The sequence below is a fragment of the Lathamus discolor genome, chromosome 1 (assembly GCF_037157495.1).
Source record: "Lathamus discolor isolate bLatDis1 chromosome 1, bLatDis1.hap1, whole genome shotgun sequence".
Taxonomy (NCBI): Eukaryota; Metazoa; Chordata; class Aves; order Psittaciformes; family Psittacidae; genus Lathamus; species Lathamus discolor.
In genome coordinates this window covers 65424096-65448372 of record NC_088884.1, presented here as the reverse complement: position 1 = coordinate 65448372, position 24277 = coordinate 65424096, and the positions used below count along the sequence as shown (strand labels likewise).

Below are 24277 nucleotides of genomic sequence, written 5' to 3'. Positions count from 1 at the left end.
CTTATCTCCATTGCTCTTATCAACTCATTGCTAACTATTAACAGTGGAAACAAAGGCCAAAGAAAAGTATGACTTGACCCACATTAAAGAGATGAAAGGAAGAACCAAGATCAGCAGCACAGAAATAAATATGTTTCCACCCAAGGGCCCTGGGCTGCGTAAAGCAGCAATGGGGAAGCAGTCAAAAAGCACTGCAAATTCTGCATGTAAATGCCCTGACCAGCAGATAAATAGACATGGTGAATCAAGTTTCCTCCGTAAGATCTCTTGCACTACAGATGAATTGCTGAAGAATGCTGGGAGCACCACAACTCAAGTGAGTCCTTTGACCACACAAATTGAGCACGGATCACTTCTGCTACCTTCAATTAGAAATTGTTCCTGGGTCTGAGAAACTAGAGACTGTCACAGCTTCAAGAGATTAACATTTTCTGACAGAAAAGCCAATCTCAGAATAGTTAAATTTTCCAAATCACAGCAATTAAATCCTACAGATATCAGGCTTTTAACACAGTCACTGCCTCTAGAACTCAAAATATTTTAAACAGCAACCTACCAGTTTCCTTCTCTAACATACGCAGGAGCTGCTCTCTCATCTCCATATCCTGACTCAATGTGAAGACATAAGCCATCAAAGCCTTGACATAAAGGCTTGTTTGATCAAGTGTTACATTCTTGAGGCAACGTAAGGCATTCTCCAGCATGGTGACCTGAGAAAGGAATTCCAACCCAGTGAAGTTCCTCTGACAAAAAAAAAAGTTGTTGTGAAAATATATCCCCAACCCTCAAGCATCCCAGCTACATCTTTGATGTATTTCAGTGCTAGCATCTCTCTCAGAACTGTGGAACATGAAGTAGAGTGGACAAAGCATCACTCACTGTGGGTGGAAAACAAAGATCTGACTGGACATACCACTGTGAGGTGGGATTGTCAATACACTTGAGAACCCAGCTGTAGGAAGTGTCTGGTAACATGCTGGCTCAGAACTGTCAGAGCTGCATTGTGTGGGCCTCAGTTCCTGAGGGGGTACAACGTTGTTCTCAGAACTGTACCAGGAATGCTGGAATATCAGCCCACCATAGCTAGAAGAGTCTGCTCTTGGCCTGAAGATCATTGCTTTTATTTCAGGTCTGAAGGAAGGGGGTTGCATACCTGAAATGTGGTCTTCTTTTTATCTTTTGGCTATATTGGTCAGTTTAATGAAAACTATTGCATCTCCCTGAAAGCCCTGAGCCATTTTCAGAGGCCATTGTTTTCCCTGAGATCACTTGGGAATGGCACATGCTCTGCTTTGCTGCAAGTCAGGCGTTTTATATTAAGAACTCCTTTCCAAGTTAACAATTTCCTATTGAGTTTATTGTGTACAAAGGTGGGACGTGGAAGAACTTTTCACCAACTCAAGCTGGGTACTCCCTGAAACCATAGACCTGGGGAGGATGTTGCCAAGCCCTGCAAGAGTTTGGATATGACTTACATTATTGTCCAGATGGAGCTCCACCAGTGCAGCAGCAATATAGGCTGTTAATGAGATTGTATCATCCACACCACCCTGCAAGTCACACAGACTAACATCAGAAAAGGGCAAAACCAATCATTGATTGCTTGCCATTTTATAGCCATTGAAACTGCCTGTGGATGGTGTATGTGAGAGAGGACAGTAGCATGCCTCAGGGAATTCCTGGACATATGGGGACTAAAGGAAAGCACTCCAGGTTCAGTTACTGAATATAGTGAAAATTTGGTGCTGAGGGCAGCCTCAGAGCCATATTATGCATCCAGCCAAGGCTTGCCTTCTCACAGAAAGGCATGAAACAGACTGTTAATCTATTTATTTTCTTAAATGTGTTACAAATAGACTCCTGAACAAAGTGTTTATGGCGCAGGATTTGCATACAAGAAGCAATGCAAGTTTACATACAGTTCAGCTGACTGTAAGAAGCTACAGGTTAATATGGGTAAACAGGCTCACAGGAGCCTCTTTTCCCATCGGAGGACATTTATTCTTGGGGAAGTTCTGAATGTATGCATAGACATGAGACATTACAACATCTAAAATGAGAAGGGGAATTTGGGCTGAGCTGCTGGAAAGCATTGCTCATACTGAACAGCAGAAACTTTGAAGTGTAAGGGGAGAGGAGAGACAAAACCTATTCCAAAAAGTTCTATTCAAATAGAAAGCCCAAGTTGAGAAATTAATGAAAATCAGACAAGGATGGACAGTCTAGATGTACACTCTGGGTTTGGGGTTTTTTTTATACAGCATCCAAATTTTAAAGAAAAAAGTGTAACCCTTTGCTAAAATAGCAGACTTTTCTTTCATAAACCTGCCTTGTATTTAATATAGGTGGCCTTACAATCTTACCTTAACAACGACAATGAATCCAATTCATGTTTACCAAAAGCTTGGTACATTTGCAGCTACACTGCAGGGATCATTTTGAGGATGTCAGGCTCAAGAAGTTATACTTTTTGGGAGGTGGGGAACAGCTGTGTCTTCAGATAATCTCAGAGCACGTAGTCAGGACTATCTGGAGTGTATTGTGTGTCATAAGGCATGAGAAGAGGGAGAATGCAGCCAGGGTATTCTAGACAAGCATTAAAATATAGAAATATTTCTTCCCACGCCCTTGAAGTGCCCTGGCACAATTGGCCATGCTGCCTTTTGGCTAAAGTAAAAATGAAGAAATCCTAGCAGAGATCCTATGAAGTATCCTGCAAGGATACCAGAGAGGGACTCTTCATCAGGGACTGTAGTGATAGGACAAGGGGTGATGGGTTTAAACTTTAACAGTGGAAGTTCAGGTTAGATATAAGGAAGAAGTTCTTTACTGTGAGGGTGCTGAGGCACTGGAACAGGCTGCCCAAAGCAGTGGTAAATGGTCCGTCCTTGGCAGTGTTCAAGGCTAGTCTGGACAGAGACTTGGGTGGCATGATCTAGTGGAAGGTGTCCTTGCCCATGGCAGGGGGATTGGAACTGGATTATCTGAAGGCCCTTTCCAACCCTAGCCATTCTATGATTCCATGATTAAGACCCCACCTGGAGGAAATGCCTGTGGTTTTAGACCACGCTTTTTTGTTCTGCTCTGGGAAGCTGCCTTGGCTGTGCTAGGCCATGGGCACATTGCTTTGTGCTGCTGTGCACAGAGAAAGAGCCTTGGGAAGCAACGCTGTGCCTCACATTGTGCTTCTCCTGCTCTCACTCCCATGTCTGGCAGCCATACCTTCAAGTCATTGTTGAAGAGCTTTCCCACACTCTGGAAGCAGCCACTGGGCAGCTGGTGCTTCTGCAGCCAGAGCAGGGCACTGTGCACATGATCCTTATTGATGTAGATGTGAGAGCTGGCTTGTCCAAAGGACCTGGCTACAAAAGCTGTCAGCCTGTGAGCAGAGCACAAAGGAATCCCATGTCGCAGCCAGGAGCTGAACCAACAAGGATAATAGGTTTGGGATGACAGTAACAACTCTGTTCACTCACCATGTGTTGCCCTGGTTGTCACCTTTCCCAAAGGCGCTGTATGAGCCATCATCATGTTTGTAGAGCAGCTGACGCTGGTAACCTATGAAGATGAATGCCAGGACATGACTCTCACTGTGAGGGCCTGTAGCATCTCAAACTGTATCTGGCTGTGGGAAGAAAGCTCCACAGCGAGAGACTTCACCAGGTCCTACAGTTAAGAGACATTGAGGCAAACCTCCCACCCCACAATTCCCCATGCACCCCACACCAGCATGAGAAGAAACAGTTGCAGAGCACCAATGAAGTATGGAATGCAGCTGCTCTACATGACTAGAGCTGTTACATGCAAGTACTGTGGGTATCTGCCCTGCTGGTTTGCAGAACGGTGGCATGCTTTGCCATCTCATGTCTGCCCATGCCCCAGGGAACCTTTGTAGGTACCATGCTGTGAACAAATTAGCTGTAGGAGTTAGGAGTGAGGAGGAAGGCTTTTCCTAGAGGGGGCCAATATAATATCCAGTTTGTTTTTCAGTACTTCTGCTATCCCTGTTGGGACTCAAGAAAGCACTGTTTTGTTTCCAGAGAAAGCTCTGAGGGCAAAACACTACTTGCATCTGTTGCCTCTTCCTCCACCCTCCACAGGGCGTCACTGGCTACCCTCCATCTTGCTCCTTTGCTGCTGCCAGTCTCTTGGGTAGATCCCCTCTCTCCTAAATATCTGACCCACTTGCAATACAAGAGAGAAAGGGGGAAGGAGAGGAAATAAAACCCTATAACCCTACCCATGGGAGGCTGCTAAGCTTGCAGCATAGCAGGGTAAGGAGACTGGCAGGCTGAAACGTGAGCCACTTTGCAAAACGGGACACAAACACTGGCACGGTATTAAGTTCAGATTAACCTGGACAGAGCTGACATGCCCCCACAATATGTGTCCTAAAACATGGTGAAACACTAAGCTACTGAACTCCTATCTATTCCCAAAGGCCATTTTTTATTCCAGTTAATAGCAGGTGATGCCATTTCCACAAGGGACTTCCATCTGCCTTGGAATGATAAGAGAACAAACCACAGGTATCACATAATGATGGAAATCATTAATTACCTACACCCTTCACTGAAAAGCAGGGTTAGTACATCAATAACAGTGAGAGACAGAAGTTCTGCTTCTTCAGAAGCACACTTTTCCTTCCATGAGACATATCCTTTATTCTCTGTAATACCTTTCTTTGTCACAGCTCTGGAGTGCTCCCACTTCTCCGTGCACCTCTCTACCAGACCAGTAGCCCACACTCTTGATTTATAGCACCTTCATTTTGGAGCAGAAGAACAAAGGAAAGTATTTACCTGTTTTCAGGAATTTCAGTGCTTTATCTTCAATTTCTGGGACCAGTTGTTTAGTCTTATTCAAGTACTGGAGTATGAAGATATTTGGTGCAAACTGAACCATGTTCTGTTCACCACAGCCAAAGGGCATCCTTAGCAGCTGGTCTAAATTTTGAAGTGCTGGGCCCATGATGTCCCCTTAGGTTTGAGGTGGAGGGGCAGGAGAAAGGAAAAGCAGAGACATTCAGCAGAATGAAATGAAAGGATTGCTGCCTTTTCTAAACTCTACTGGGATTCTGGAAAAGAGCCAGCCGCACACTTAACAGAGATGATTTCTGCTGACCTCTCCTAGATTAGTCCAGCACAGAAAGTGAAGACATCACGGTTCTTGGAGGAGGGAGGGTATAGGAAACTTGAGGGGGTTTGAAGAAAGGTGATGAGTGGGTATCAAGGAGGGAGAAGAATTACAGCAGCAAAACAGGTGGAAATCTGCCAGGATGTTTTTGGTTCACTTAGGTGGATGGCAGTGACATATGTCAGAGAAGATACCCCATTTTGTGCCTTCTTGAGCCACTTGGGGATAACCCAGGATAATTCCTTATGAGAGGTATAAATACTGAAAAAGATTACTTGATCCACATTTCTAAGGCCAGCAGTACATCCCTTACAGCTTATCTCATGAGGAACTGGGTTGATGCATCATTAAGTGCAAGCTCTTCCCACTGAGGACCCAAGAGCAGTGAAAGTGTTTCTCACCGATCACAGAGAAAGTGGCTCGTCCAGATCCCTCCAGCACTTCTGCAGGCAGAGGCAGGGAGAACTCTTCAGAGACAGTATTATCTGAGGAAGGCAGAACCCAGAAATTTATCCCATGGAAATGGTATCACACACAAGTGCAACATCCCAAAGAGACGCAGGTGAAGCTCAGTGTGACACTGTGTCACAACAGCTGGGACTTGCAAATGAATGCCTCAATACAGGAAACTGCTAGACATGGACGAACTATAGTTGTTCGCTCAGACAGAGATGGTACCACCAGTGGCTGCTCTCTGACAATTCCCCCCGCCTCTGGGTGTTTGCAGTAGCCCTCTCCTTTCAATCTTGCTCTCATGATCACTAAGTCAGGGTTTTTTGTCCCATACCTGCAGCACAAAGAAAGGCGTTCTGGGTCTTCTCTTGTAGGACACCTCCTGGCTGCAGATGGAGAAAGAGTAGTTCAGATAGAGAAGGCAGGAAAGGAAGCCACCATGGCTCAGCATGCCTGTCTGCTTCCAAGGAGGGACTAAACTTCCTCAGCATTTTGCTAACTGTTTCAGCGAATGACCCACTGTCCTCAGGTGTACTCCACCCTGAGATGTGACTCACCTTCACAAGCAGAGGTTTTATTACTGTGTCTCTCTCTCCTTGTAAAGGTGTCACAGTAACCCTGTTATCACACAGATTGTGTGAATCTTCTGCCACGCTGCTCACAGTGACGTTCACTTTGCCTGCAGGGAGCACAGGGGCACATTGCTGAGCACTTGCAGCAGACAGCTGTATGTACAAGCATTGGGATCAAACATGCAGAGGCAGGCAAATTCCACCCTTCCTCCTACTTAGCTGCCATACATCCCTCTGCTCAACCTCACCCAGCCTGGTGGCTGTCACGTTCCACATGAAGGTTTTCGCTTCATTGGCGCAGAGGCAGCTGGTGAACTGGCAGCCTGGACAGGCACCCACCTGCAGTTCTGGGGTCTCTATGAGTGTGGTGCGCACCTGAGTGTAGTGGGGTGTACAAGCACATGTTGGCATAGGGTTAGTGACAGGCAGTGCATGAAGCGACAAACACCTTGGCTCACGTAGTGAGAGGTAGTGCTTTGTGGCCCAGATGCCAGCAGCTACGGCTTCTGAGAAGGTCATAGCTTACCTTTGGGCTCAAGTTTTTGTTTTGACAGAGGCCGTGTAATTGGGGGAATGCTCACCTGGATACAGTCCTTGAGGTAGTTGAAGACAGTGGCTTTTAGGCTGAAAGTCTCTCCTTGGATCACAGAGTATGGCAGTGACAGATCCACAAAGAAAGGCTGGAAGACCCTAAGAGTGGTAAGAGGTGACAACCCAAAGCCAGTATCAGCAACACAGAAGGTGTTGGCATTCCATTCTGTGATGGTGTCAGGTACAGCAACTTGGAGAGACACTTGCCCGTCATCCCTAGAGCAGGAAGAGGGAGAGGAGAACTTGCTCAGAAGCAGTCAGAAATCTCCAGGGATCTCTCTGGGGAGGGCAGGTAGAAGCTGTTACCAACCCAACAGAGACCAAATCCCAAATCCAGGTCTCTGGGAAAAGTGTCCGTGGTTTTGGCTTCTTGTCTTGAGAACGAGGTGCAGAATCACCATGGACAGCATGACTTTCTACTGGAAAGCAAGTGATACCTCAGAAAAAAGCATATGCAGCTACAGGTGAAATTAGTTCTTCATTCACAGGCAATCTAACACAAACTGTAAATGCTTTGTGACACACAAGAGTGGATGTTTCAACAAGAGGGTTGGTGTTCCAGTGAGAATCTGACACAGATTATGTATTTCTGGGGAATGCAGCTTTAGGGAGGCAGAATTGGATGGAGTTTAGCCTTAGACTCAGTCTGACAGATCTGGCAAGACTGGTCTGGATTCAGGGGAGACAGCATCATCAGATAGAGTAGCACTCTCTTAGTCTGTGAAAGTGCTGGTGGAGAGCATAGTACATTGTCTGTACTGTAGGGCCAGCCAATAAAGCACAGGGATTTGAACTTTTGCCTGTGATTTATAAATCAGGTTCATTGAATTGGGCACAGGCTTTATTCCTCCCATATACGAACAAGAAACACAGCAGGGTCAAAGTCAGCTGCTTCAGCTGCAGGCTGGCCAGAACTGAGAAAGGAGAGCCCCTCCAGTCAAGGAGATGGACATATCTGATTCCTTACCAGCAACATTGTCTTTTCGAGAATACATCTTTTTCTCAAAGCCTGGTTGCATACAAGAAACTGGTTTCTTCATTCTAGCATTGGTTAATATTTTCATGCGCAACATCTGAGAAAACAGTGAAAAGACTAAATTAGTGACGAATAAAAGGGAACAAGAAATGTTTACAGTATCTCATGATAGTAGGTGTCATAAGGGGGCTTGTGGTAGCTGAAACAATTTAAAACTATGCTTGTTTAAATACATATGCATAAAATTACAGGTGCAGACTTCGGGCAGTGCATGAAGAATGGAAACCAACTTATGAGGAATACTGGAGTAAATCCTTACTTCTCATAAATTTCAACTAGATCTGTCCTTCACATGCCTGACCCTAACAATGAGACAGGGTCAAACACCATATATCCCATGAAAAAAGCCTAAGAGAAAAATAAATGCAAGCTTTAAATTGCTGCAGAGTTTTAGAATGGAACGATCTAACTGATCACACATAACTATTCTTACACAAGAACGGAAAGAGTGAGCGAGCAGCTGCGTGGTTCTGAGTTACCTGGGCTTAAACCAGGACAACAAGTCAGTAACAGTTCTGGCTTAGAAAACTGATGGGCAACTTGGTAACAACTTAGTTTGGATCCTGATTTTTTCTGAATGAGACTCAGTCTCTTAGGGCCTACGCTTAACATGGTGGTAATACTGAATTGAATGCACACTCATGGGCATGGGCTGAGAAAAAGATATCATCACACCAAAGGAAGGTATTTCACATCCTGTAAGCAATCCCTGCTTTGATTTAATGCCTGCAGATCACTGAGAACTCATCTACTTTCTTGAAGTACCAAACTGTTTCATGGATAGTAGGAGCCCTCACCCTTTCTGCAGAGGCTGTATATGCCTGTAGACTTAGTCATATGTTAAAAGACAGTCATCTGTTACAGGATCACTAATAATTGGAATAGGGGGTGGGTCTCCTTTAATTAGCATCTGATATAGTGTAGGACTAAGCATGTAAAAGACAGTACAGTACCATGCCTCAGGAGGGAATCAGGGTCTGTATTTGCAAGGTAGAGTTCTGTCAGCCTGAGAAGCCTACGCAACTCAGACTCCATTTTGGCTTGTTTTCAGTGTGGTTTCTCCTGTTTTGAGGTGCTTTTACTTGCATATATTTCTCTAAACAGCATTCTGGCAGAAGCAGCACTTCTTCTTTGGTTTTGTTTAGCAGACATGTTTATCTTTTTTCTGGCTATTGTACTTGTTAGCTGATTAGCTTATTTTGTCATTTGTCTTGACAGCCAGCTAGAAAGCCAAATTGTGAAGGACTTGTTTTTATTAAAAATGCTTTGAGAAGAGGTAAGAAGAGATTTAATGAAACAGAGTAAACACTTTGCAAATAAAGTAATAGTCAAGCAGCGATCCATCAAAATATGGTGAGGTGGTCAGGTCTTACTGGCATTTCTTGCAACTTGCCCTTTGTAGCTATGGTAGCCTAAAGTAGATTTGTTCATTTTTGTACTTCTGTAATCAGGCGGAATCCACTATGATTACTCATAAGTTTCATCTTTCCCCATAGTCCCCAAATGAGTGTGGCTACAATGAACAACAAGGTACAGATGACTTGTAGCAAGCAAAGCTGGGGAAGCTGAAGTTTGCAAACAGTGAATTCCTTTAGGCATTCGGGATGGCATACTGGCAACCTCTGGCTCAGGAAAGTTTAAGGTTTAGTGGAAGTGTGGACACTCACCTTAAACAGATTAAAGACATCAGCATCACTTTGGTACCACGGTGCTCCCATCCGAGTCTTTTTGTGGAGACTGGACTTCTGGGGCAGACAAGGGTATGCCTCAAAGTCTTCCAAGTGATAAGGGAACCCTCGTCCTCCAATTGTAAAGCTGTCATCAAAGACCTTCTCATACAACTGCAATGGAAAAATAGAGGTCTTCATGAGGAACTGGCCAACCAGCATGTGTATGGGTCAACTGGGTGGATTGTAGCCCTCTATTATACTTTGTGAAGCTCTGCAGCTGAGGAATTTCACACTGGCCCAGCTTAAACGAAAGGACATTAAGCTCAAGGAGTGGATATTGGCAAGTGGCTTCTAATCTGCAAGATTTTCACCTCTGACAGTTCAAGTCTTTTAACTCTAGGGTACAAGATTAGGATAAAAACACATGATTCAGTTTGAACACAATGCATTGGCACACCTGACTTACATATTTAATGATTACTACTTTATATGCCTGTTAGTAGAAAATGCAAGTGAAGATGCACTGGAACAGCATTCCTGTAAAACAGACCACTAGATCACACTATAGGTCCTATTTACTGGTGTAGCAAGTCCCCCTGGATTTGGTGAGGCTTCTTTATAGCAGTCTGGCCTGCTATAACTAAGCTTACCACTTTGCATGAGATATACACGTAAGTATTATCTCTGGTATATATACATTGTGGGATTATGTTGTGACTTTCAATTCTTGCAGTGTTTTTGTTCTAACTTTTAAATTCATTCCTCTGGAATACACAGCTGCTTTAAGGTAAGTTCATTCAACCCTTCTAGATCCCCACACCTGGGTGTGGACAAAATCCTGACCACTGTTCATCAGCCACTGTGTGCTCTGCGTGCTGTCCGCTCGCCACTGTTTTCTAAAGAACTGCTCAGGTGCTCAGCCTGATCCATCATGCAGTTACCATTCAGCAATGTTTGGGGCAGAGGTATAGGAGGACCCTACTGGGGAAAAACTCCATTTCAAAGGTTTAGCCTGGTGGAAGATGGACTAGCAGAGAAACGGCTGATAAGCACCCTCCGTCCAAGTGGAAAGCACCAGCATCTCTCTGAAGCTGCTCTCCTTGCCTACCCCTGCAGTACCATGCAGCATCCACCACTCTCCAGGCAGAGGCCCAAAGTTCAGGGCTGGTGCACAAAGAACTTGATTGCTTCATAACTGCTCAGAAGAGGCTGAGGACAGGGAATGCCAGGGCAGCCACCTAACACTGCAACCGTGTCCTGGGATGGACTATAGGCTTTTTTTTTTGCAAGTGCATGGGGAGAAAAGGCAGGCAGATACTAGGGGGTTGGTGACAGGAGGCTGAACTCACTGTGTTTGCTGTTAGGGTATTATTATTCTTCAGGAGGACACTCTTGTCAACAGCTTGGACAGAGCACAAGGACCCTGGAGCAGCCTTGAGGTTCAGATTGACTTTTGATCCTGGGACTTCCTCCTTGTGTGAGAATTCCAGTGACACCTGGAAAAGAAGAGAGTCAGGGGGCTTAGCATTGGACAGTGGGACCTTGTGACTATTAGGTGTTTGGGGAGCAAAGGGAAAGACAGAGAATAAGGTAGGGAAGTGGCCTGAGATGCTGAAACAACCCCTCCTGGAAATTCATTGGGAAGACTACAGGGGCTGCAATGTGTACAGCTCAGCCAGAGTTCCCCTACTACCACACACCTGCCACCCTCTGATCCAGAGCTTCCACAGGATCAGAATCAGGCAGACTTCTCTATCAGGGAGAGCACAGGGGACAGTGGGTTCCCATGTCAGTCATGGGGAATGGGGGAAAAAATACAGAGTTTAAGGGAGCCTGGTTAACTCTTTGGGAAAGGCTTTCCAGTTGGTGTTGGGAAGAAGGAGGTTACCTGTTGTATTTCCCAGCCAAAAACACTGGGCATCTGGTTTGGCATATACACAGCTTACACCACTTGGCTGAGGATAAAACAGGACCAGGAATCAAAACAGGCTACAGCACAACAATGGTGCTATCTCACTCTTTGTGTTTCTACTCACCTTGTGTCTAAAGCATTTTTCTACTTTAAACTCTTCCACATCAGCCACCACCTCTCCATCCAAGAAGACTGCATACAGCAGAAGCTGGATGTCAGGCAGGAAGTCATTGCCAACCATCAGAGTCAATGAGAAGGAGCCCTGCAGATCTGCACAAGACAGCAGCAAGAAAGAGAGGCAAAGAATTCAGAATCAGCTTATTGGGGTTGCACAGAAAATAAAAGTCAAAAGAGGCATTAATAATTTCCATCTGCAGATAAGGATATCCCACACAGACACTATCCTAGATTAAACCTAGTTTGGCTCAACTTTAGCAACAACATTCCTCTTCCCTAATGCATAGGTAATAGATAAACAGGCAAGCTACACAAATTTTGTATTTTCTGCGTAGTTAGCAGCATAGTCATAAGGTTCAGTAGTAGATGAAGTAGATAAGGCAGGAGAAGGACAGCTGCCTAGAAGGACACTGAACTCATATGAGAGGAGATTGTGTTGGTCTAATGAAGTGGAACCACTAAGATCTCATTTCAGTAATTCCCACCTGTGGATAAGAACAAGACCTGCAGAGACTGTCACTGGAAAGAGGTCACAGTTTTCTAGGGTATGTTATGAGACACTTAACTTCATGTGTTTCTACTCACTCTCATGTCGATTGATTGGCACCTGCTTCTCTCCACTGAAAAGGATCTTGCCTTTAGCTATCACCTGAAGAGCAAAGAGAAGATCCTTTCAAAGGTCTGAATTCTGACAGCATGAGGAGAGTGGGAAAAGAACAAGAGAAGAGAGAAGGACGTCTGACAGATGTTGTCAGAAGCTCCTCTGGCAGGGCATCACCTGAAGAGCATTGCAGCAGAGATGGTGATAGTATAGGTGTTGAAGAGGACTTGAGAGGTGTTGGTTAGAAAATGAGAAGACATGACTTTTTGCAAAGCCAGAGGTATGCCTGAAGCTAAGAGCAGCTGCAGTGAACTCCGATTTTCACATTACCAGGATACAGTACTTTTGACCTTATGAATGAGCCCAGATACTAATGACGTCTCAGCCAGGCTGTAGTCACACTTGCTTTGGACTCGCTTTCTTGAAAGTGGACTTCAAGATAACAACATGATAACAGAATTCTGGAGTGCATCAAGGGCCTGTGCAGTTTCAGGCCTTCTCCTGTAAATATACAGGAGGAGGTCAGCTGCCCCAGAGATTGCCTCAGACACAGATGGAATTCTGGGGCATACTTACAGGGCAGAAACGAGGGTAGCCCTCCACTGCCACTCATGTGAATGTAGGGTTAATAGGAGGTATCACCTCACTCAGGCTTGTGTCAAGACACTTCTAACAAAGCAAAGCAGCTGGGGGCTAGGAGCAGGTCTAGGAACTGGAAAACAGGAGGTTTGGGCAGAACAGAACTCACAAACAGTCTTATACTGGCCTGGGAGTACCTTATTCTTTCCTATCAGTAACTATGTGTTCTGCAAAAAAGGTAAAACGCCAATAAGCATGATCTTGCTCTGAGATTCAGCTGTCTTTTGTGCTCACCAAGTAGTAGAAATCAATGTGGTCTACTTCAGAGCCAAGTTTATTTGAGTCAAGGATATAATCCACTTGAACTTCATGCTCTTGATCACAGGCCATCATATCATTCCTGGCCTTGATCTCAAGGAAGCTGTTGCTTTCAGAGTAGAAAGGTTTCAACCAGTGGAAGCTATCTTCGACTTCTGTGTAACTTTCAGAAGAATCTTGCTCATCTTCATTTCCAAGACTGTAGGTACCCTTCAGCACACAAAACCATGAGTTGGCAATCAGTATCAAGTGATACAAAGAAGCTTGTACACCCTCTGAAAACACTAAGTTATTACCTGACCTGATGGCAGACCACACATCTATAAGCTTAAAATATTCTTTTGTTTATATGTCATTTTAAAGTCTGAGACTTTCTCTTATGAATTTTTAGTAGATTTTCCTACAATCTCATTTTTCTTCCTTTATCTTTCCATGAGAGCACACCCCACACCAGACTTTAACCCCAGTACAGCACCCCTGTTTTCAACTTCTGTTTCTGTTCAGATGTCCTGAAGCACAACAGGCACCAAACCAGCTTTTGTATGATGAAGCTCCAATACTTTAGGGCTACTTTAGGGCTCTCTGGACAATAGCCATGGGCCTAGGAACAAGAACTGGAGCCTGTCTTCAGGCTCCCTCAGCAGATAAATCTACTTCTCAGATTACAGATCCTCAGATCACCAAATCCTGCCCAACCAAAATTAGGGAACCTCACCCTGAATAGAGGGGGGTCTATGCAAAAAACACCTGGAACAATAGTTCCAGTCTCTGAGAAATGAATGGCAATAGGAGATGGTACTACTTGGGAATTAATCCCATATCAGCTGCAGGAATGCAGTTAGCGGGAAGATGGGTGTACTACCAGGCTGGTAACAATGAGCTCCAGGTGTAGGAACAGAAGTTGTGAGGAGAAGGAGCCAAGTACTTCAAAGTCCGCTGTTGAAGGGAGGTCAAAAGCAGCTACTTACAAGCTCAGCCTGAACAAGGTATGCACTGCTGCAGAGCAAGAGCACCCACTAGAAGTGGAGTTCAACAGAGACAGTTGTGCTGAGCCACCTCCCGCATGTCCCAGGACAGAGAAAGGGAAGATTTCCTCAGAGGAAGTATTCAAATTAGCAGATGTTTTTAGCAGAGCCAAGGGAAGGTGAGGCAGGATACAGAAGTTTAGGATCATGATTCACCTCAGGACAGCAGATCACCTTTGGTGACCATTTGTCTGAGATGTTGCAGCACAGCCTCCAGTTTCCCTGGGGAGATAGCACTGGAGAGTAATTCAAGATGCTTCTACAGATACAACTGAATGAGACTAGGAGCAAGAGGACTGTGCTCCAAAACCCTCAGATTTATTCTATTTTCTACACCTTTCGTCAGTCTGTCATCACTTAATCCTCCTTTTCCTATGGCAAATGCTCACCCTCAGAGAAACCATTGTGCTGTTCCAGCTGGTGGTATCCAGTGAGAAGTGAGCTTCCCCATTCTCGTCTGTGACGAATGTCAGGTGCGTCTCCTCATCATTGACATCAACTATTAGGTAGACTGTTTCATTTCTGAGGGGAGACTTGTCACTGTGGCAGAGCATCTGCAAAGAAGGGGAGGAAGTTAATACCCCACGGTGCCACATTCTGAGCTACTGCCAGTGCTTAATATTGTTTCTATCACTGGGCTTTCTCAGGCCTTCTAGCTTCCAGACAGGTTGGAAGGATCCGAATAAAAGTGCAATAAATACACAAAGCCAACAATATGCAGCTGCTCAGGACTAGAAATAAAAGGTAGTGCAGCCAAATGAGGCTCCTAGATATTTGGGGGAAAAGGTAATTTCCTCATACCCTGAGCTTTTTCATGGACAATACTACAGGACCCTTGACAATCAGAAAGAGTCTTGTCTTCAGCAACTTAACTGACTGTTCCTTGCCCTTCTTCATGCTGAGGTTAGTACTGGCTCAGGTAAGAGTGTTTCTAGCCCCAGTGGACAGCAGTCCTAGCATCATCCAAGGGACCATGAGTCAGAAAGGAGTGTCTAAAGCGATACACAAGGCATTAGTGATTTCTGCCAAGGCACCATGAACATTTGTCTGAAGCAAATGTTGTTTCCCTACTGATGCCACACCCCATCCCATATGCCTTTTATTGCACAGACTAGTTTCAGGAACTATTCTTGAGGAATCCTTCAGAGACTGCAGCTGGCCCCGGAATTCCCATCCAGGGAATAAACTATGTTAGGATAGGGAAAAGAAATTGCTTCTACAGGAGGCTTCACTCATGTTTGCAGGGTACCAGCAGAGCAGCACTTCCTTTTGTAGAGATAGTTGCTTTCTGCCTACAGAAGATTAGATCTATGATGTATTCTCAGGAGAGAAGGGAATCATGGGTGTTACCTTCCCTGTGTATGGTAGTCCATGTTTGTAGAACAAATGGAGATTGATAAACTCTATAGACTTCATTCTTGTCGCAATAGGAATTCTAGTAATTTCCATAGTCTCTGCTCCTGGGTGGAGAGATGGGAAATCTGTTAAACCCTAGCAGTGCTCTTACGGAAGCAGAAGAAAAGAAGATGCTCCAACATTACTTATAACATCTACAGCTTCTAAATTTAGGAGAGAAAATACATTCTTCCAGGATGTAATTCCCTCAACCTTTCTGGGCCCTCTGCTTCATGACATGACACAATGTACCCTTTAAGTGCTTATTTATCTTTATTGAAAATAAACTAGATGACTGTTTAGTTATATGCAGCTACATGGTAGATGCCTAAAAGTGGCCTGAAGGACCCCACTCACAGTGTGGAAGCTTGAACAGCAGACACCTCCAATGGTCAGAGCTAGGTGCACATTGACACTGATACTGAAAACCTACCTCCTTATAGTCAATACTGTGTCAGACTAAAAGGGAGCAGAATGGCATTCCTTACAGCAGGAGCGTGCCTAATCAGCCCTGCCTCAGGCTTAGGAAAAGAGAGGATAAGAGAGAGTGGGTAGGGACTACCTGTCAAGATGGTACGCTACAATTAGCAAGAACTACAAGGACTTATCGCAGGCTTTTCCATGGCTAGTGGGCGCTTCTCAACTGGCTGAAGAACACTTTGGTGTCCAGTCAATCACTAAAAACTTATATATGTGGTAGTGGAGATGAACGGTGGAGAGGATTAGGAAATCTCATAATAACAGATGGAAGAGGTACTGAAATAGAGACCATCATCATGCCACAGGACTTGGGAACCCTCAAGTTACTTTTCTGAAAATTAATTCAACTGCCACAGAAAGGCTAAAACCAAAGAAGTTGCTTTGAAGGAAGAGAACACTTCACAGATTCTCCAGTACCTGTTCCGTCTTCCACCATTTTTCCTATTGCAACTATGTGGCTGTCAGTTTTATCTATTTCCAGAGTCTCTGTCTTCACTGTAAAAGTAGTGCAGCCATTCTTGTTTGTCTGCAGAAAGAGAGGTATGAACAGAGAGAAAGAGCATGGTGTGGAGGAAGACAAACTGTCCCATAGATGCTGGGCAATCCAAAAGAAGTGTTTCCAAATACTTGTGGAAGAGACGGAAGTTCAAAAACCCATTATGGATACCTTAACCGGAGAAGAAAGGCAACATGCTTGGATTAAATTGTCACCCAAAAAGGTGGCAGAAAAAAATGCTTCAGGCAAATCACTTAAGGGTTAATTATGTCACAGACAAACTCAGGAGACTGGATTAAGCTGAAAGAGTTCGGGTGTCTCTACGTGAGGTAAAGGTAACTTTCTCCCTGAAACTATACAGCCCTGATTAACTAAGCCTGTCAGTGTGGCTTTCCTGTCAAGACCATCTCTGTGACGTGGCCATGTTAAACAGACTGCAACAGCTTTGCCAGGCATTAAAGCAGAGGCTGGATACAGCCAGTCTGCCAGAGAGGGGAGGCGGATAAACTATTTCTAGCTGTGCCTAGTGAAGTTTCCACAGAACCTCACAGGGCCTCTTACACGTAAGGTGAGAGGGAGCTGGCATTCAGTTGGTGTTTTGCACAGCTTAGACTGTACAGCATTCCAGCTGGAGATATTTTGCTGCTGGATGCATTTTAAGAGATGCCGAGATCCAGCTGGATTTTTCTATTCTGGCTTGTTGCTGGCTGGTCTGACATTTAGAAATATTTTCTTGTGACTTTCAGGCTGAAAGCCATGGGTAAAACCAAGCATGGAGCTCAACCACAAGCATATAAGGAACACAAATGTTCAGATAGTGTAACCAACACTGGACATAATCTCAGAAAGGACACTAGCAAATTTAAGATGATTCTTTAACTCCATCGATACAACAAGAAACAGGGCATTAGACACAGATCATTTGATGCTCTGATACTGGTGTTTATTGGTGGGAATGATCACAGAACTGAATAGACCGGTGATCTGATTGCATACAATATGATACTGTCCCATGGGGAAAAGCACTAGATGTCATTACTTACATAGATCTTACACCTTCTCCTGAAACACTGAGTCAGATATAGACAGCTAGAGCAGTAATTTGAGTCACAGGAAGAGGAATCAATGGTCTGATCAGGTTAAGCAAGTGGGAAGGCACCAGACTAAACACTGGTGCACATCAGATATGTCTTGGGGCAGGTTAAGGGGACAGACATACCTGCCCAGCAGGTAATATTTTCCACTCTCCTATTTGTTCACCTACCCTGCTGTTTTGCTTCATCTTCTCAGCAGAAGTTGATAAACCTTCTTCCAGGAACTGCGATAATATGATAAAATTGATTTCTATTTTCCCTTGAACGGGCTTTCCATATGTATACCTGTGTCAAAGAGGAGAAACATTCACCTGAAGACCAGCCACTTCAGCAGAAATATTGATCCCACTGTCATCTGGGGGAAGTGGAGCCTGAGAGAGCTTTGTACCATGTTCGCTCAGGAACTTCAGCTCATCCCTTAAAATCAGTTTGCATCCCTCTCCACCCACTATACCCAGCATCCTTGGTGTCTTTCACAGTAAATGACCAGGTGCAAGAATGAGCGCATTTCAGAGAGTGAGCTGTGTCCCTCAACCACAGGGTAATACAAGGATATTATACTGGAAGGCCATTTGACAGCTCTGGGCAATCTGTAGGTGACTATGGAGTCAAAGACCAGACATCACAACGGTACCATGTACTCACTTGCCACAGACCTTCAGCTGAAATTCCTCATTTGCTGTAGTGATAAATGGAGGGTGCTCAATCTTTATTTGAAATTTTTTCAGCACTGCTTAGGAGAGAGGAAAATAAGGGTAGAGATAAAAAAGCAATACTGGGTATGGACACTGCAAGTTTGGTTATAGCCGCAGTTCAGATAGGGGGAAAGACACTAATGTTCCCATCACCATGCTTCAATAGCTGTTACTGCCTTAGGTGACACCACCCTCTACTTGCTGCTATAATTGCACATGGGTCTGCTTTCTACTCTAGCTCAGTCAAGCAAAAATATTTTAAATGGAATAGGGTTTCATCCATACCTACATTACTGTAACTAAATGGGACTAGTACATGATGCCTCTTCCTATTATAGCAGCTGACTGGAGCAGATAGTAAACCTAGCTTAGAAGAGGGTGACAATGAGCAGCAGAAAGTGCTCATCATAGGGCCTAGCCACAGCTAGAATAAGATGTCAGACCACAACCTCTCTTTTGTAACCTATGCAATTGCAGAACCTCCAGCTCATCACAGATGGGTGCACAGACCTCAGACTGCTGTTCTCCCAGGGCAAAAGGTCTGATGAACATAGCCACATCTCCATGCTCTCTTCTTCAGCTACCCGCACTGCTTTCCCCTCAGCTCTGTTGTCAAGTCTTACCATATTCTTCAACACTGAAGGTTTTTTTAGCCATGTCTCGTTGCACTGAGATGGTATACTTCCCAAGGGGTACTTCAGAGGCCAGGGGAAAAGATAGATCCACAATGCCATGTCTTGATTGAACATTCGGCCATTCAGCAATATGGTTATGCTCAGGATCCTATTTGGGAAAGGATGCTCACAGCCACCAAGTCACCACCAAGTCACACTGGAAGGAACCTGGCAGGTCCAGCCATACTCGGGCACAAGAAGGTACTACAAGGGCTTACCCTTGCTGCAGTAGAGAGGATGCCAGAGCACCAGGAGAGATACCTCCTCCCCCCTCCAGTATCCTTTTACTGAACTTTTGAATTGGAAAGGCTGCCAAGAACTGCAAAGCTACTAGGAAATGGTAATGACATAACAGTGTGGTCTGTGCTGCATCTACTGACCACTTAGCCTTGTGCTTTGTGCTCTGTGCAGATGAGGTGTTCGGCAAAGGTTCATTACTGCCCTGCCTCTAGCTCAATTGTGTGCATCACAGAGGTGCTGGTTTCAATCAAGAAACCAGGCTGAGCAGGTAGAAAACACTTCAGCTGAACCTGAACCATAACCATAACCTTGTGAGCTTACAATTGTGGCACAACTCTGTCCGGGAGTGAAAAAGTAGAAGAGACAGCAGAAGAGACTGACATCTCCCTTTGGCCAATTCCTTGTCACTTACCTGCAGCCATATCTGGGAATACTGTAAAATCAAGAGAAACACAAGTTAAGTTTTACACAGAGCAAAACACATCCATGTGCATCAGTATTAACAACACTGCCTGACACAGGGCCCGACCAGAAATTTCCACTCTATGCAGACCCCACACTAGGTCTCCTTCTCCCTCTGTGCAGCCTTACACTGCAGTCTTTCTCCAAGGAACCAGTGGATGAATGGCTTCCCTTCAATGATAGTTTGTTCCTATGTCATGAAGAGAGATGTCTCTTTCACGAGCCTCTCAATGTGTCTCATGCTGAGGCTCCTACTTCTAGAAAAGTGGCAAAGTACCTTTGGCACAAGGTAATACTCACATCATTTTTAATGACCTTAAGGTCCTCATTGAAGTTCACAATTCGAAATCTCACTGTAGATACAAAGAAACGGATAGTAAAACATTCTGGCTGCAATATGCACAAATCTGCTTCTCATTTTCTGTGCTCCAGTATTCATGTCTCTCTGTTTACCTCAGAGGTATTCAGGTCTTTTCCCAGACAGCCCTCCCCAGCATATCCCAGCCAAGAGAACTCTGGGAGGTTTACATGCAGCTGTGGGCTATAGAAGCTCACTGACTTTACCTGGAAAGACTACAGTGATGTGTTGAAGAGTGGGGTCGGTTTGTCTGCAGACTTCATATTGTGAAGTAACTATTTGTATTTCTAGAGCTTGGCTCTACTTAAATATTAATAACAGTCTTTAAAAACCAGTGAAAGGTTGTCTAGTGTCCTGGACAGTTATGGCTTTTCTTTTATGTCTCACTAGAGATACTTTACCAAAACAACACCTGGGAGCAGCAGGCTGGGCATTTGGTGCAGCACCGCTTGGAGAGGAACATCCTGGCTCCTTTTGTTCCTGGAAACATCTGATAGTAGACATCTGCTTTCTTCCATCTCCAAGAAGTTTAACTTGCTGCACTCAGTGAAATCTTCTCCCCAGATGCGGCTGTCACCTTGACCCTTCCCTCCCCATTTTCACATGCCACTTTTTTGCCTTACCTGTTTCTCCAGGTTTGTATAAGTCCTTATCTGTCTCTATTAGAATTACATTCTTCTGGGGCTTGACCAGAACCTTCTTGCGACCCTCAAAGAGCACATTTTCCCCACTGCGGATCAGGACATGGAGAAAAACCACCTTCTCTGGCTGTTAGGTTAAAAAAACCAAACTGCCTGAGATTACAAGCAGCTTGAAGGAGAAACAAAGGCAGCTCTCCTACCAAATTTTCCAACTTCCCTCTTCTTCCTTCCCCTCCTTTGATGTAGATCTCTTTTTCCTAGTCTTAGTCTTCTCTGTGCTCCCCAGCTTCCTCATTCTCTTGTTTCTTTCTCCTTGTCATGTTTGCCTGTTCCCACATTTCTTTCTCCCCTTTACTATCTTTCCCACCCTCCTTCAACATTAATATGGCTCAGATGCAGGAGAGGCTGAAGCTTTCTAATTGGTAAGAGGAGAGGCAGCCAAGAGACATGTCTTACGTGTGATGTGGAGCCATCTCTTTTCCTGGGAATGAATTCTGGCACCTAGGTTGATTGATACAAGAAATGGAAAACAAATTCATCAGAGACTTTGCATCTTATCCCAGATGTGACACACCACCTCAATGTTGAAAAATCTCTGAACTTCAAAGTCCAGATTCCACTGTATGACTCTGTCTCTAACACACTTGACATTATAGGAAAAAGAAGAAGCTACTGCCTGCCTCTTGTTCATAAACCTAAGAATGAACCAACTGACATGTCATTCTCCCACTTCACATGAATGTGAGATTTTTATGAAACCAAGAAAAGCCATAGGGAACCTGGAGCTGACCAAGACAGTAACAAGACATGAGACGCTGATCAGGCAAAAATGGGACAGTATCAGAAAGACCAAGCTCGCCAGAAGAAAGGGTTTTTTTGATAATGACAGACTTCCTTGGCTTTCTAGAGCCAGGACTTGCTTTTTCCTAAGGGCTGGCACCAAACAGTTAATCATTGTCTTGTTGATGCAAGAACCAGAAGTGACTACAGTGATTCCTCGAGTTCTGCTGAATCTGCAGGACAATCAGGGCACAGGCACAGTGACTTTGTGCAGTGCTGAGGCAGACAGGGGCAGTTCATAGAGTGCCAGCACCAGCTACATCTCCATGGCTCTCCAGAAATATAACTGAAGGTCCTGCAGTTGTGCCCCAGCCTTAGTGTGCCTTGTTAAGCTAACTAGAGCAGCAATATTGCAACGACAGGAACTCAAGCACCCCAAGAAATACCCAGATTGCTGGGTGAAATTCAGTTAATTCAGTGGGTTCAGTGCCATTAGCACCCATCACAGCTAACTTAAAGCAAGCTCAGCGTCTGTGCAGGCTACAACTATACCTTACTGTATAGATGCAGCTTTAGGGCAGAATGGTCCTTTTGGAGCTGGATGTGCAGGCTTCTTAGGAAGCAAGGATGAAAAGAATGTGTTCCCAATGCATTGTCTTGCACTGTGATATGAGAGCATTTCTAGGGCTAAACACTAAGTACATTGAAAGTCAGTGTTTTCCAACAGGCTTAAAGTAGGATGAAATGGGCTGATACAGATCAAAAGAACCGGGTTTTATCTACACATGAAAGATTTCCCACTTTGCTAGGCTCCAGGACACTGCTGTATTTTGCATGGCAATACACTTAACCTGCTTGCAACCCATAGCAAAGCAAAAGACAGTGTACCCAGAGACCCAGAGAAGTGCTGGGCTCAAATCTGAAGTGAAGGTGGGAGCACCCACTGCCAAATCAGCTGCCACACCTACACTCACCTGGAAGGTGATGCACTGGAAAGTGCCTGGCTTCTCCACATCCCGTTCCACCAGTGTGTGGTTCTGGGTTGACACCTGCAAGGTGATAGCCAGGTGGACAGCCTCAGTCAGGGAGCTGAAGTGAATGCAGAGCTTCTCCTCTTGGGAATAGTGAATAACAGCAGGGAACACCACCATATAATGACTAGAAGAGAACAGATGGTGTTCAAAAACAATTCAGAGGCTGAGGTGGACAGGCCAGAATCCATCTCTGCTGCTTTCATGAAGAGGTAGACCAAGGGTCAGAAATACCTTGAGGCCTGCAGCCAAGGAACTACAGTGCAGCTCCCTTTCCAGAAAGAAGCAGCATGCCAAATGTGGAACTAGAATGCTCCTGATATCTGCTTGCCACCTTGCCATCAGCCAGGACGCAGCTGCCCAGTGTGCAGTACTCCAATTGCAAGTACACAGAGCAAGGCCATGTGAAGAATGAAGCCAAAGACTCAGTGTCTTGGGCATCAAGCTTTAGTCCTCCCACCAAATTTCCCCCCCACCAGCACAGGATGAACAGAGGCAAAACTTGTGCCTCTGTGCTTTGCAGTGTGTGCAGTGCAGTGCCTGCCAAACTCCAGGGACTTCACCTGCAATGGTGCTCGATGCCCAGCACTCCAGTGGGACTCAGCAGGAGCTGCTGCTGCTCAGCCTCCCTGAGAACAGGGCCCCACTGTTCAGCTCTGTGATGCTAAACAGGGCAACACCTCAGCACCACCCTTCAATGACAGTCCCTTCCACCAAGCCCCCCCAAAATCAAAAGGAGATAATCTCACGGTTCCAGGCTTGCTGCAGCTGCGACTGGGAATAGGGTCAGGGCTAAAAGGAGCACTGGTGCTCCCATTGCTTGGGCTGGGACAGAGAGCTCACAAGATCCACACAGGAGATGTGCTTGCACTGATGGGTTGGAGCAATTCGAAATATCCCCTCACATGATCCTAAGTCCAAAAAGGGGGGGAGCTGATATGTGGAGCTCGTATGTCTTCCAGGCTAATGACATGAGCTAATATTTACTTGCCTCCACCACCAGCAGAGTGAAGGTCAAACAGCACAGTTCTCCACTCACATCTGAATTCAGACGGTATTTGAGGCCATGGGGTGCCAGAGCATGGAGACATGTGGGGTGGCTGACCTCTAACTCAGGCTGAAGGGGACTTATGAGAAAAACTCATGTCAGCCATGGCTAGTCTGGATCCTGGGTATAGCATCTGTTGAGAGCCAAAACTGCACCTCAGCTACTGTCCTCAGTTTCTAAAAAGCACCCTCAGTACTCTCTGCATCATTGGAGAGCTTCCTCACATCCAGTACTTACTCAGAACTTGGAGTAAAGGCCTTTCAATTCATCTCTGTTCCCTGCATCAATTCCTTTGTCCAGCCATCCATCCCAGCTATGCCTGATCCTCCTGGGTTCAGAACCTTTCCGAGGGCCGCTCCAGCCACCCACTGCCAGCTCCTCTCATAGCTCCAGTATAAGGCGTTTCCAAATAAAGCAAGGTGTTTTAAGTCCCCACATATTCTAGCAAATCTCCACTTTACATCCTCCAAGCCAGATGTCCAGTCTCCTGCCAGCTTCCTCCAGCCATAACATAGTTCTACACTGGCACCACCACCCATGACTCTTCCCAGGTACTGCAGCCTTGTGTCTCATTTTCCTGGGTGGCAGCAGTGAAGTGAAGAGGGCTTGGATGTATTTGCCCTCTGGTTATAACCCCATTTGAAGGTGGATGTCCTCATCCTGCCCTGGCCTTAGCTGAGTTTTGGTAGAGCATAATCAAAGGTACAATACAGGCTGAATTTACCGTCCACTCACTCTTTGCTGCCGGCTGAAGCAAACCCTGGATTTACTTTGGCACAGTCCCTGTATGTGCGCTTAGCATTCACCTTCCTA

General features: G+C 45.2%; 1 protein-coding gene across 6 annotated transcripts in view; it reads right to left on the bottom strand.

Moving 5' to 3' along the window:
* The window catches only part of LOC136012337 (alpha-2-macroglobulin-like protein 1), a 30671-nt gene extending 7383 nt beyond the window's left edge, over positions 1-23288 (bottom strand). For 3 of the 6 annotated variants that reach the window (XR_010611681.1, XM_065675498.1, XM_065675507.1), the window contains exons 1-29: positions 23166-23288; positions 22360-22543; positions 21062-21106; positions 20588-20732; positions 19907-19959; positions 19557-19577; positions 18854-19013; positions 18181-18265; positions 17706-17820; positions 16363-16471; positions 15421-15530; positions 14460-14624; positions 13022-13255; positions 12133-12196; positions 11495-11640; positions 10808-10954; positions 9456-9629; positions 7720-7825; positions 7063-7171; positions 6743-6968; positions 6410-6536; positions 6147-6268; positions 5924-5975; positions 5538-5621; positions 4803-4979; positions 3477-3558; positions 3223-3379; positions 1476-1550; positions 557-743 (exon numbers count right to left, since the gene is read on the bottom strand). Coding sequence is in view for 5 of the 6 variants with exons in the window: in XM_065675498.1 (XP_065531570.1) it covers positions 557-743; positions 1476-1550; positions 3223-3379; positions 3477-3558; positions 4803-4979; positions 5538-5621; positions 5924-5975; positions 6147-6268; positions 6410-6536; positions 6743-6968; positions 7063-7171; positions 7720-7825; positions 9456-9629; positions 10808-10954; positions 11495-11640; positions 12133-12196; positions 13022-13255; positions 14460-14624; positions 15421-15530; positions 16363-16471; positions 17706-17820; positions 18181-18265; positions 18854-19013; positions 19557-19577; positions 19907-19959; positions 20588-20732; positions 21062-21106; positions 22360-22543; positions 23166-23233 (3529 nt within the window). In the remaining variant the exon portion in view is untranslated. The remainder of the gene's footprint in view (positions 1-556; positions 744-1475; positions 1551-3222; positions 3380-3476; positions 3559-4802; positions 4980-5537; positions 5622-5923; positions 5976-6146; positions 6269-6409; positions 6537-6742; positions 6969-7062; positions 7172-7719; positions 7826-9455; positions 9630-10807; positions 10955-11494; positions 11641-12132; positions 12197-13021; positions 13256-14459; positions 14625-15420; positions 15531-16362; positions 16472-17705; positions 17821-18180; positions 18266-18853; positions 19014-19556; positions 19578-19906; positions 19960-20587; positions 20733-21061; positions 21107-22359; positions 22544-23165) is intronic. The other 3 variants (XM_065675527.1, XM_065675516.1, XM_065675536.1) reach the window with 3 other exon arrangements.
* Between the last annotated feature and the right edge of the window lie 989 nt (positions 23289-24277).